The sequence below is a fragment of the Carlito syrichta genome, unplaced genomic scaffold, assembly GCF_000164805.1.
Source record: "Carlito syrichta isolate Samal-C Ts95f unplaced genomic scaffold, Tarsius_syrichta-2.0.1 Scaffold130383, whole genome shotgun sequence".
NCBI lineage: Eukaryota > Metazoa > Chordata > Mammalia > Primates > Tarsiidae > Carlito > Carlito syrichta.
Genome location: NW_007074479.1, coordinates 7298 through 20836, shown reverse-complemented (window position 1 = coordinate 20836; position 13539 = coordinate 7298). Strand labels below are relative to the sequence as shown.

The following is a 13539-nucleotide window of genomic DNA, read 5'->3' as shown; positions in this document are numbered from 1 at the left end:
AGAGGATTTATTGAGAGAACAGAAAAGCTCCCACAGTGGGAGGGGACCTGAAGGGGTTGCCTTTTTTTTTTTTTGAATCGGAGTCTCACTCTGTCACCTAGGACGCAGTGGAGTGACACACTGCTCACGACCACCACAGCCTTGACCTGCGGGGCTCAGGTGATCCTTCTGCCTTAGCCTTCCAGGTAGCTGAAACCATAGGCACGCGCCACCACACCCCACTAATTTTTTTATTTATTGTAGAGACGAGGTCTTGCTGCGTTGCTCAGGCTGGTCTCAAACCCCTGAGCTCCGGCAGTCCTCTCACCTCCCCCTCCCAAAGTGCTGGGATGACAGGCTGGAGCCATCGCGCCCAGCGTCCTCAGATTCTTTTGCATTGTGACACTATCTACTGGTAAGGCCACATCCAGGTTTTTTTCAAAAATAGGCAGAGAGGACCCCGGGAAGCAAAGAGCAATGATACCCATGCCTTTGATTTTTGATTTTATTTGATTGTTGTTCCTTTACTTTTGTTTTGCTTGTTTGTGGGCTTTTTTTTGTTTGTTTGTTAAGTCAGGGTCTCACTCTGTTGCCCAGGCTGGAATGCCGTGGCACCATCCCGGCTCACTGCAGCCTTGACTGTCTGTTCTCTGACGATCTTTCCACCTCAGCTTCCCGAGTGGCTGGGACTACAGGCATGTGTCACCACACCTGGCTAATTTTTTTCATTTTTTGTAGAGATGAGGTCTCGCCATGTTGCCCAGACTGGTCTCAAACTCCTGGGCACAAGCGATCCTCCCACCTTGGCCTGCCAGAATGCTGGGATTACAGGCGTGAGTCCCTGCGCCCGGCCATCTTTACGTCTGACTGAACGCTTGGGGGTGAACGGGGATGGGGCTTTGGGCACAGATGGGCAAGAGAGGTGCGTGTGTAACCTGACCGTCCTCCCCTTCCTCCCTTCTCTTCAGTGGCGTTTTTCCTTCAGCCACTTTGTGGTAGACCCTGACCAGGAGTATGAGGTGACAGTCCACCACCTGCCCAAGCCCATCCCTGACGGGGACCCAAACCACCAGTCCAGGGACTTCCTCGTGCCTGGTAAGAGCATCCTGCCAAGCCGTCCCCTCCCCCACCAGGATCTGCAAGGGGAAAGCGGGTAGCTTACATCAGCCTCCCTGCCCGGCGAGACAGTGGTCGCCTTCGCCAGCGCGTGGTACCCACAGAACAAACAGACGCCGGGGCTGGGAGTTCTCTGGCGTGTGGCCGCGGCTTCTCCCGCCGGAGGTAGAGGCCATTCTCTGTGGGCACGACAGTGGGTGTGGGCCCAAGATCCAGGAGTCTAATGGGAACCAGAGTCCCTCCCTCTGCCTGGAGAAATTCTCTCCCTGCCCTCAAAGTATCCAGAAGACAAGCCTCGTGAGGGATTCGCAACCTCTGACCTCAGCTGGGTCCAAGCCTCCATCTGCCCATGTCCCGCCTGCAGGCACCCGACGCCCGTCCCAGGGAGACCGCCCTCCTCCTCCTGGTGGTCCACCCTGCCTGTGATTATCTGCCCCAGCGCCATTTGACATACGTGCACTCTTCTCTGTCCCTCCCAAGTCTCTGCCGTGACCTGCATTTCTCACTGCTCGAAGCCGGCTCCATCAGGAGACCCCTCCCACTTGAGAACAAAGTCTCATTTTCTTGTCTTTTTTTTTGGAGTCAGGGTCTCACTCTGTCACTCAGGCTAGAGTGCGGTGGCACGCTCACAACTACCACAGCCTCAACCTCCTAGGCTCGGGCGATCCCTCCACCTCAGCCTCCCGAGTAGCTGGGACTACAGGCACACGCCACCACGCCCGGCTACTTTTTTTATTTATTGTAGAAACAAGGTCTCGCTGTGTTGGTTTCAAACCCCTGGGCTCAGGCCGTCCTCTCACCTCAGCCTCCCAAAGTGCTAGGATTCCAGTGGTGGACCACCACGCCTGGCCACAGTGTCGTTTTCTAACCATTTATATACTCTCCAGCACCTCACGAATTGCTTTGCTTGTAGTAGGTGACTGGGAAATGCTTGTTAAGGATGGTGATGACCTTCATTCCTAGAACACCCTGCATACACACACACACACACACACACACACACACACACACACACACACACACACGCCCACAATCTACCTACTCTGTTTTTCTGCATGTGACCCATCACCCCCTGCAGTGCTATTGCTTGCTGTCTGTTCACTTCCATTGGTGTCTTCTACTGGAATGTAATCTCCAGGGGGCAGGACCTGTCTTATTCACTCCAGTGCCTAGAACAAGGCCCGGCACACAGTAGGTGCTCAGTAAGCATTTGTTGCCTGAAGACGTCTCCCAGTTCTCTCTTCTATTCCTAAAGCTGCCGATCTCTGTCCCGCTCCCCTCATGGTGATTCACACCTGTCTTATGTCTTCTTACACCAAAACAAAAACTCTGCAGTCAAGAAGATTGGGGTGGGGGGGCGTCAAGAAGGTAACTGGGGAGCAGAGGTCCCCCAAGGTGGGGTCCCTGGACCAACCGCAGCAACAGATCGCCTGGGAACTTGCTGGAAATGCAGATTCTCGGCACCCACCCAGACTCGCCGAATCAGAAACGGCTAAGGAGGAAGCAGGGATCGGAGGGAACCGAGATTTTTTGGCCACCCAAGTCAGCTCAGGAGGAATGCCCTTGAATCGGGAAGCTTCCCTGTGAGAGGAGAAAGAGACAGAGGCCAGCCCCCTGTCCTGTGAGACCCCCAGGCCATGGTCCAGCCCCAGAACTCACTCTGAAGGGGCCGTCTGTGAGCAGAGGGGAAAAGATGGTCATCCCTGGTGTCGGGAGTCTGGAAGGATGGACTTTCTGAGGCAGAGACTTCATGATGTCTCTCTTTTTTCTGGGCCGGCAGGCTGCGAGGACTCCAGGATGAAGGTAACCACGCCATGCGTGAGCTCAGGTAACCGGGGCTGGCCCGGGGAGAGTTTTCCACGGGGGCACACATGTGCACAGTCACAGACACAGGCACACGCTCCCCTCAAACCCGTGGCCTGCATTGTCCCCCGACAGGCAGCCTGTGGGAGCCCAACATCACCGTGGAGACCCCGGAGGCCCACCAGCTGCGCGTGACCTTCACCTTGTGGAAGGAGGCCACCCCCTACCTGGTCCTGCTGAACAGCTTCTCACGCACGGAGAATCGCAGCTGTCCCGGGCATGGGCAGCGCGTTCCTGCGGTAATGCTGCCGTTTCCGGACCCCTCGGTGGCGCTCAGAGCCACCCCCAGGCCTCGCCCCTCCTCCCTGCCGGTCCCGGAGCTGCAACCCGGAAGCCCGGGGCTCGACCCCGCACGTGGTCCCTGGAGGTCAGGGGTGGCCGTGGCTCTTCCTTCCCTACCATTGTACAGCCCACTCCCAAGTTGACCTGCCCTGCCGATCTTCTAGTGGATTCTGTGGTTGACAGAGAGGGTCGTTTTCTCCTGCCCGTGAGCTGGTTCTTTTTCTTCCCTCCCTCGTCTTCCCCGCCCCCCATTCTCTTTTGGTTTAGCTGCTTATTCCCTTTATTCCAAAAATAATCTGAGGATCAAAGAGAAAAAAATGCGGAAATGGCCGGGCACAGTGGCTTACGGCAATAATCTCAGCACTTTGAAAGCCGAGGTGAGAGGATTGCCTGAACCTACGGGTTTGAGACCAGCCTGGGCAAGTTGGTGAGACCTGGTCTTTACAATATATCAAAAATTAGTCTGTAATCCCAGCGCTTTGGGAGGCCGAGGTGAGTGGATTGCCTGAGCCCGTGGGTTCGAGACCCGCCTGGGCAACTTGGCAAGACCTCATCTCTACAATAAATCAAAAAATCAGCCAGACGTGGTAGCGCGTGCCTGTCATTCCGGCTACTCGGAAGGCTGAGGCGGAAGGATTGCCGGACCCCAGTAGGTCGAGGCTGCGGTGGTCGGGAGCGGCCACTGCACTCCAGTCTGGGCGACCGAGTGAGACTCCAACTCAAAAAAAAAAAATTAGCCAGGTGTGGTGGCGCATGCCTGTAGTCCCAGCTCCTTGGAAGGCTGAGGCAGAAGGATTGCCGGAGCCCAGCAGGTCAAGGCTGTGGGGGCCGGGAGTGGCCACTGCAGTCCAGCCTGGGTGACAGAATGAGACTCCGACTCAAAACACAAGGAAATGTGGAAATGAAGACGAAGGGAACTAAATATAAGGAGATAAGAGGGAGCTGGACTGCCGCGAGGAGCGTGTGTTGTGTGGCTCTCTGCCACTGCGGGTGTGAACGTGACTTTGTTGCCCTGACTCCCAGTGGCCAAAGCGAAGACGGGAACACCGGTGACGGGATGTGCCTCGGAGTCAGCAGCACGCCGGTCGCCTTGCAGAAATGGAGTTTCCTTCCGAAGGGAAGGCTGATGGGCATCTGTCCCTCTGGCCTTCCTGGGGTGCCCTGGAGACTTCCGGTGGCAGTGCCAGAGCAGGGTGTGGCCCAACTAGCCTGACCCGTCCTCTCCTCTCTCTCTAGCCTCGGCAAGAGGATTTCCACCAGCGAGCCAACGTTACGTTCACGCTGGACAAGTTTGAGGTGTGCTGCCGCCACCAAGTGCAGGTGCGTGTGAGGGGGACAGGTATGGGAGCAGGTGCAGTGGGTGAGTGTGGTGTGGCAGCTCAGAGGCCGGTGAATGTGGTGTAGACAGGTGTGGGAACATGCACAGGCGGGTGAGTTTGGTGTAGACAGGTGTGGGAGCGTACACGGGTGAGTGGTGTGAATAGGTGTGGGCATGTGCACAGGTGGGTGAGTGTGGTATAGACAGGTGTGGGAGCACGCACAGGTGGGTGAGTGGTGTGAACAGGTGTGGGCGCATGCACAGGCAGGTGAGTGTGGTGTAGACAGGTGTGGGGTGTGCACAGACGGCCTTTCCTACCTTCCTGCCGGGTGAGGGGGAAGGAAGGGGCGGGCTGCGCTCTTGCCTGTCCGCGCACCCAGCTCCCCCCCATCAGAGCTTCCCTGCCTGGCAGGGGCATCTTCCCTGGCCGGGCCATGTGTTCACCTGCCCCTTGGTCTAGCCTGGCCTGGCAGGGTACTGCAGCCCTTCCCACAGGTGACAGATCTCCCCGAGATGGCCGGGAGGTCCTGGGGAGCCCGCGTGGGCCCCTGGCTCTCAGCTGCCCCTGCCACACCACGTCCCCTGACCCCGAGGTCGCCTCCACCCCCCGCCCGGCTCCTCTCCGCAGGTCCAGCCCTTCTTCAGCAGCTGCCTCAGCGACTGCCTCAGACACTCCGTGACCATCCCCTGCCCAGAAACCACAGGCCCTCCAGGTAGGAGGGAAGTGGCTGGCTTGGGCCACGTGCGGGCCAAGAGTGGGTGAAAGCCACTGGTTGGGGTGGGGGACTTTATTCAACCAGGAGTTCTTCGGGCCTGAGGTGCAGAGCAGGGCTTTAGAGTGTCACTGTCCCAGGTTAGACTCCTGGCTGCCTCAGCTGTGCAGCCTTGGACACAGTACTTAATCTTCCTGATCCTTAACTTCCTTGACTGGGAAATGGGATATCACAGAGTTCCAGCCATGTCCCATGCAGTGGACAGAACGCCTTAGCATTCCGTCCAGTTTTAATCCAAACAAATCGTGAATCTGATGCTGTGAAGTGGGGTCTCCCCACCCACCACCCCAGGTTCACAGATAAGGAAACTGAGGCATAAAGTTGCTGCATAACTTGTCCAAGAGTGCACACCAGCTCCACTCTGTTCAGAAGCCGGGTGCCCTTAACACAGGGAGGCTGCAGTCTTGTGCTAACTTGAAAGCAGCAGACATGGTGCAGGGCCTGGGGGAGAACCCGGCCTGGGGTGGACCAGGTTTAGACCAACAGCTAAAGGAGCTCATGGAGATGGTGTCGTTAAGTTTAAACCAGATCTCAAGTGTCGGCCGGGTACGGTGGTTTGTGCCTGTCATCCCAGCACTTTGGGAGGCCCAGGCGGGAGGATTGCTTGAGCCCAGGAGTTCGTAGCCAGCCTGGGGAACATGGTGAGACCCCATCTCTACCAAAAAAATACAGAAATTAGCTGGGCGTGGTGGCGCATACCTGTAGTCCCTGCTACTTGAGAGGCTGAGATGGAAGGATCACTTGAGCCCAGGAGGTCAAGGCTGCAGCGAGCTGTGATCGTACCACTGCACTCCAACCTGGGTGACAGAGTGAGCCCCTGACTCAAAAAATAAAAAGTAGAAGTGAGGCGTCTGATGCCAGGCGGAGGTCACGAAGGCCATCACGGGAGGCAGTGGTGGTGTTTGGGATGTCTGCTATAATTAAAAATCCTGAGCCGGGCTCGGTGGTTCAGCCTGTAATCCCAGCGCTTTGGGAGGCTGAGGTGAGCGGATGGCCTGAGCCCGCGGGTTCGAGACCCGCCTGGGCAGCTTGGCGAGACCTCATCTCTACAATAAATCAAAAAATTAGCCAGGCGTGGTGGCACGCGCCTGTAGTCCCAGCTCCTTGGAAGACTGAGGCGGAAGGATCGCCAGAGCCCAGCAGGTCGAGGCTGCGGTGGCCGGGAGAGGCCACTGCACTCCAGTCTGGGTGACGGAGTGTTTTCTCTTTTGTCCTTTGTTCTCACTGCAGACCCAGATGCAGGTGAGCACATGCCAGGCCGTAGCCTTCAGGAGACAGCCCCCAGGGGCCACATGAGAAGGCCCTGACTGAGCCTTGTGTGAAGCCTGGGAGACAAGTCTGACCCAAGCCGACCCAGAGTGCGGAGAGCCCACAACCTTGTCGTGGTGTGGGCCAGAGAGGACAGAGCCTGGGCTGGGGTGCGGGGCTGGGAGGCGGGGGGCCTTGGGGCTGGCAGCGCAGGCCCCGCCGTGTCCCTCACGCCATTCTGCTCTCCACAGACTACATGCCCCTGTGGGTATACGGGTGCATCACGGGCGTCTCCATCCTGCTGGTGGGCTCCGCCATCCTGATGGTTCTTTGCATGACCTGGAGACTGTCCGGTAAGGGGCCGGGGCTCGGGGCGGTCCTGGGGCTCCCTCCGGGGCGCCTCCCTTCCCTCCTGCCTTCTGCCGGCTCCTTCCTCCCACTCCATCCTCACGGGCGAACTCTCTGGAAGGCTGTGTTCAGAGGGCGCCCTTGAATCCCAGCCTGTCAATCTCAAACCGAGTCGCTCCTCTTATGCCTCTTCTGCGGCTCAGTGATGGAGAACCTGGAACCGGAGTCAGGCCGAGCTGGGCTCACGTGCTAGCTCTACCTCTCACTCCCTGGGCAAATCACCTCCCTCTCTGAGCCTCCGTTTCCTCCCGTGTAAAAAGGAAAACCTAGCAGCCCCTGGAAGCTGTGGTCAGGTGTAAGTGGAGCCATGCACAGGAATTCTTAATGTAGAACCTGGCGCGTGGTATTTGTGCCGTATACATTAGCCACAGTTATATTTCTTGTTATTAAAATTAATATTTGGCCGAACTCGGTGGCTCAGCCTGTAATCCCAGTGCTTTGAGAGGCCAAGACGAGTGGATTGCCTGAGCCCATGGGTTCGAGACCCGTCCGGGCAACTTGGCTAGACCTCGTCCCTACAATAAATCAAAAATGAGCTGGGCATGGTAGCACACGCCTGTAGTTCCGGCTCCTTGGAAGGCTGAGGCGAAAGGATCGCTGGGGCCCGGCGGGTCGAGGCTGGGGCAGCTATGAGTGTGCCACTGCACTCCAGCCTGGGCAACAGAGTGAGACTCCAACTCCCCCCCAAAAAAAATTAATATTGTTGGGCTGGGTGCATGGCTCACACCTATAATCCAAGCTCTCTGGGAGGCTGAGGCAGGAAGATTGCTTGAGATCAGGAGTTTGAGACCAGCCTGGGCAACATAGAGAGACACTGTCTTACAAAGCTTTTTTTAATTCAAAAAAGGGAAGTCAACCAGGGATGAGAAGACCTGTGGGGAGTCGCCTTCTCCAAAGGATTCTTGGGAGGCTCCAGTGTCATCTGGGCGAGTGCTTTATTTTTATTTTTTATTTTTTTGAGTCAGAGTCTCACTCTGTTGCCCAGGCTGGAATGCAATGGCACCATGACAGCTACTGCACCCTCGACCTACTGGGTTCAGGTTATCCTTCCGCCTCAGCCTCCTGAGTAGCTGGCACCTACAGGTGTACCCCACCCTGCCTGGCTGATTTTTTTTTTTTTTGTAGAGTCAAGTTCTCACCAAGTTGCCCAGGTTGGTCTCGAACTCCCGGGGTCAGGCAGTCCTCTTGCCTCCAGCTCCCAAAGCCACAGTATCTGGCCTTGGCAAGTGCTCCATATACCACAAAGCTCCCTGTTGAGGTCGGGGAGTGGCTTTTGTTTCATTTCTAATGTTGCGCTTCTGACCATTTCCCGAAGGGTCCCGCACCACATGGTGAAGGAAAGGAGAAACCTCTCTAGTTATGTGACTGTATTATGACATTTCTAAGAAAGGGCCCTCAGGGTGAGGGTTGAAATTAAGGTTCTAAGTCTCTGGCTTTGTCATCCGTGGGCGCCAGTCACGCCAGCAGTCACTGAGGAGTTAAATCCTGCACGGCAGTTTTTCATCTCATCTCCGAGAAGAACAATTGCTTAAGTATGTGGGTTCCCCTCCCTCACCTCGAAAAATAACACGAGGAAATGTTGCAAGTGTGCCCAGTGGGGGCCGCTTCTGGAAAGTCGTGTTGTAAGACACATGCATCCAGCACGGACGCTTCTGGCGAAGAGATTTCCCTCGAGTGGAGCCCGTTCAGGGTGACCAGATTTCAGGGAAGCAAGGAGACCAGGATCATAATGAGAGACCAGGGTGGAACCTTGTCCCCAGCACCGATCGGGCGGGGGCATCCCAGCTGGGTTAGAGCTACAAAATAACTGTGACCCCTAACTGAGTTTATAGGCTGTGCCAAACCCTTCGCCTGCGCGGTCTCACTTAATACCCATTAAGTAAGAGTAGACGCAGACCCACTTTATAGAGAAAGAAACTGAGTTTCAGAGGCAGTGACTGTCGCAGATCACACGGCGCATGGGGGGGCAGATCCGGATACACACCTGCATGGCCGCCTGGCCACCCCGCAGAGGCCCAGAGACTCCGACGGCCACCGGCTGGAGGCTGCCCCCTCGCTGTTCACGCTGTGTCGGGATGGGGAGGTGCCAGTCCCCTGGGCAAACACCCCGGGAACTGGTTTCGATGTCTCTTCCCAGACAACCACGCCAACGTATCTCTTTCCTTTCAGGATCTCATCATGACAAGTGTGCTAATGACACCAGATGCACAGGTCAGTGTTTCCCCTCTTGTGTGTGTGTCTGTTTTTAAAGGTCTGGTCGCCGGGTGTGATGGCTCACGCCTGTCATCGCAGCACTTTGGGAGGCAGAGGCGAGAGGGTTGCCTAAGTCCAGGGGTTCAAGACCAGCCTGGATGACTTGGCAAGACCTCGTCTCCACAAGAAATCAAGAAATTAGCCGGGCGTGGTGGTGCGTGCCTGTAGTTCCAGCTACTTGGAAGGCTGAGGTGGAAGGATCGCCTGAGCCCAATAGGTTGAGGCCACAGTAGCCTTGATTGTGCCATTGCACACTAGCCTGAGTGACAGAGTGAGACTCTGACTCAAAAAAAAAAGAAAAAAGTGTGAGGCCGGGCTTGGTGGCTCAGCCTGTAATCCCAGCACTTTGGGAGGCTGAGGCGAGTAGATTGCCTGAGCCCACAGGTTCAAGACCAGCCCGGGCAACCTGGCGAGACCTCATCCCTACAATAAATTAAAAATTAGCTGGGCATGGTAGTGCATGCCTGTAGTTCCGGCTCCTTGGAAGACTGAGGCGGAAGGATCGCTGGAGCCCAGCAGGTCAATGCTGGGGTGGCTGTGAGCATGCCACTGCGCTCCAGCCTGGGCTATGGAGTGAGACGCCAACTCAGAAAAAAAATATGTGGTGGAGAGTTCTGGGATAAATGGAACAGCAGCTGCTTAAGAATGTGGGTTCCCCTCCCTTACCTCAAAAATACCAGGAGGAAATGTTGCAAGGGGGCCCGATAGAGGTTGCTGCTTCTAGAAAGAAGTGTTGTAAGACACATACATCCTGCAAGGACACTTCTGGGTAAGTGACTTCCCTCAAGTGGAGTCAGCTCAGGGTGGCCAGATTTCAGGGAGTCGCCTTCTGCGGTCTGACTCCCAAATCCCCTCAGGATCCTCCTTCCAGCACCCTACTCTGGGCTGCAGGGGACCCCAGATCGCAAGGCCCGGGGTGCCACTTTTTAACGACTCAGACAAGGAAAAGAAAATCGTACCCTATTTTGTGAAAAGAGGCCCTCCCTGGAGCCGGCATTACTCTTCCACAGGCAGGCCTCTGTGTCTTTTTGCTTTTTTAAGTTAAAATAATTAAAGTGTAAGCTAAAAGGCCAGGTGTGGTGGCTCATGCCTGTAATCCCAACACTTTGGGAGGCCAAGGCAAGAGGATCACTGGAGCCCAGGAGCTCCAGACCAGCCTGGCCAACCTTGTCTCTACAAAAAAAACTTTTTTAATTAGCTGGGCATGGTGGTGCATGCCTATATTCCCAGCTACGCGGATCACCTGAGCCCAGGAGGTCCAGGCTACGGTGCCATGATCATGCCACTGCACTCCAGCCTAGGTGACAGAATGAGACCCCGACTCAAAAATATATATGCTGGAGACCAGATGGGAATGTGAGAGACTGTGGTTTTTTTCAGGCAGCCAGAACAAGGTCAAACAGCAACCTCTGCCGTATTTCAAAAGCTCTCCGTGGCATTTCTTAGGCTAGGGAGGGAACCAAGCACTGTTTGGTCCAGGCCCCTCCCGGGCTGGCCAGCAGGGGACGCCACCCGGGGCCCCGGCTGTGATAATCAGCACGCCTGTGGTCTTGTCTCCTTAGATGTCCTCTCTGAGGCTGACCTGACGCCCCCGCCCCTGAAGCCCAGGAAGGTCTGGCTCGTCTACTCAGCTGACCACCCCCTCTACGTGGACGTGGTCCTGAAATTCGCCCAGTTCCTGCTCACCACCTGTGGCACCGAGGTGGCCCTCGACCTGCTGGAAGAGCAGACCATCTCGGAGGTGGGGGTCATGACCTGGGTGGGCCGCCAGAAGCAGGAGATGGTGGAAAGCAACTCCAAGATCGTCATCCTGTGTTCCCGAGGCACCCGGGCCAAGTGGCAAGCCATCCTGGGCTGGGAGGAGCCCGCCCTCCGGCTGCGCTGTGACCGCTGGCCCGCCGGGGACCTCTTCACGGCCGCCATGAACATGATCCTGCCGGATTTCAAGAAGCCGGCCTGCTTTGGCACCTACATTGTCTGCTACTTCAGCGGCATCAGCAGTGAGGGCGATGTGCCCGACCTCTTCAACATCACATCCAGGTATGCGCTCATGGACAGGTTCGAGGAGGTCTACTTCCGCATCCAGGACCTGGAGATGTTCGAGCCCGGCCGCATGCACCGCGTCGGGGAGCTTGCAGGGGACGGCTACCTGCAGAGTCCCGGCGGCCAGCAGCTCCGGGAGGCCCTGGACAGGTTCCAGGAGTGGCAGGCCCAGTGCCCCGACTGGTTTGAGCGCGAGAATCTCTGCCCGGCGGACGACCAGGACCTCCCATCCCTGGACGAAGAGGTGTTCGAGGAGCCGCCGCTGCCCCCAGGAATTGGGATCGTGAAACAGATGCCCCTGGTGCGGGAGCCCGGCTCCCAGGGCTGCCTGGCCGTCGGCCTCCTCGTGGGTGAGGAGGAAGGCGGGCTGGCAAGGCTGGAGCCTCGCCCTCCGCTCCCGGGGGAGCCGGTGGCCCAGTCCCTGCAAACCCTGGTGCTCCCCGTGGAGAAGGTTCCTCCGGCTGGGGCAGTGGAGCCCGTGTCCCTCGCCGATGGCGGCAGCGCAGCCAGCCAGCTGGCCGTGGTGGAGCAGAGCGAGGCCTGGCCACTGCTGGGGGACTGTGGCCCTCGGCGTAACAGCGTCCTGCTCCTCCCGGGGGACCCGGAGCACTCGCCTCTCTGCAGCACCCCCGTGGCATCTCCCGACCCCCTGCCAGACGGCGTGAGGGAGCAGCTTGAGGACCTGATGCTGTCACTCTTCCAGCAGAGCCTGGGCTGCCAGGGCCCCGCCGCGGTCCTCAAGGACGCACACACGCCCTACGAGGAGGAGCAGCGGCAGTCGGTGCAGTCCGACCAGGGCTACATCTCCAGGAGCTCCCCGAGGCTCCCGGAGGGACCCTCGGAGGTGGAGGAAGAGGAGGAGGAAGAGCCGGGTCTGGGGAAGCCCCCCCCGCCGCTCTCTCCGGAGGACCTGGCCAGCCTGAGGAGGCTTCAGCAGCGGCTCCTCTTCCCCGAGCTGCCGAAGAGCTCGGGCTGGGACGGGGTGGCGTCGGAGAGGCCGCCCGCCTGAGAGCACCCCCAGCGGCCTCCCAGACCCTGGGCGCCGAGAGGGCCTGTGTGCCTGCCTGTGTGTACGTGGCTGCACGTGCGTGTGTGTGTGCGCGCCTGTGTGACGCAGAAGCTTTAAGCTGTAGCTGTCTCAATTCATGCCCCCAGGTTTTCTAGAAGTGGCCATCTTGGTCACCTTCTATCCCGCAGGAGCTAATGACTAAGCCTCCTTGGAGCGCCACCGTTCGTTCATTCCGCACTGATCTTGGACCTGCTGTGTGCCAGGCATTTGGAATACAAAGATAAATTGCACGTGGCGTGGCCCCAGCCACCCAGGGGCTTCCCATCGAGAGTGAAGAACAGATCAGCCCATGGGAGGGTCTACAAGATAGAGGGGCTGAATAGAAGGCTACCCAGGGCCTTGAAGACACGCAGAAAAGGCGCCTTGCCCAGGTGCCCAGACTTGTGGAGGAGGTAACGTCTGAGCTGAAGGATTATGGTCGGGAAAGACACAGTCCCTGGGAAGGGAGTAGCCCAGGGGTCAGTGCACTGAGGTGAGCGGAGCCAGCATGTCGGGGGGTGACTGGTTGAGCCTGGCGAGGAAGGAAGGAGACCATGAGAGAGAGAGAGAGAGAGCTGGCAGGGAGGCCAAGTGTGGTGACTCATGGCTGTAATCCCAGCACTTTGGGCGACCGAGGCGGGAGGATTGCTCAAGCCCAGGAGTTTGAAACCAGCCCAGGCAACATAGCGAGACCTCACCTCTACTCAGGAGGCTGTGGTGAGCCGTGATCGTGCCACTACACTGCAGCCTGGGTGACAGAGTGAGACCCTGACTCGAAAAACAATTTAAAAATGAAAAACAAAAACAGAGAAAAGAGGTGGGGGCATAGCCAGAGCTCAGGCCGGGGGAGGGGAGGAGGGTGAAGCCCAGACATACCTGGAGGTTGCCTGAGGTCAACTTTAGGGAGAGACAGGCCGATGTGTGTGAGGGGAGACCTCATCTGAAGGAACAGTTCGGGAAGTGCTTCCATGGAGTAGACGGGAGGCTTCGGTCTTCAGGGTCCTGAAGGGTACATGGGGGTGCTGCCTGCCATCTGACCCTGGGACCGAGCGCCCTCCCTTCCTGGGCTTGAGTCCTTAGACGTATTTCCAAGCTCCAGCAAGGAGAAGAGGGTTCCGGAATGTGATAAAAAAATGTACAGGACAGTTGGTGTGCGCGCGCGGTGTGCACACTTGTGTGTGAAAGATGACCAATAAAAGAACGCATAC

At 57.5% G+C, this 13539-nt stretch overlaps 1 protein-coding gene across 1 annotated transcript in view; it reads left to right on the top strand.

Moving 5' to 3' along the window:
* IL17RA (interleukin 17 receptor A) overlaps positions 1-12292 on the top strand; it is a 17111-nt gene extending 4819 nt beyond the window's left edge. The window contains exons 3-10 of the mRNA XM_008048967.2: positions 948-1074; positions 2876-2923; positions 3034-3197; positions 4477-4560; positions 5187-5289; positions 6831-6932; positions 9157-9198; positions 10803-12292. Of these exons, the coding sequence (XP_008047158.1) occupies positions 2893-2923; positions 3034-3197; positions 4477-4560; positions 5187-5289; positions 6831-6932; positions 9157-9198; positions 10803-12292 (2016 nt within the window). The 5' untranslated portion in view covers positions 948-1074; positions 2876-2892. The remainder of the gene's footprint in view (positions 1-947; positions 1075-2875; positions 2924-3033; positions 3198-4476; positions 4561-5186; positions 5290-6830; positions 6933-9156; positions 9199-10802) is intronic.
* The last annotated feature ends 1247 nt before the right edge of the window (positions 12293-13539 follow it).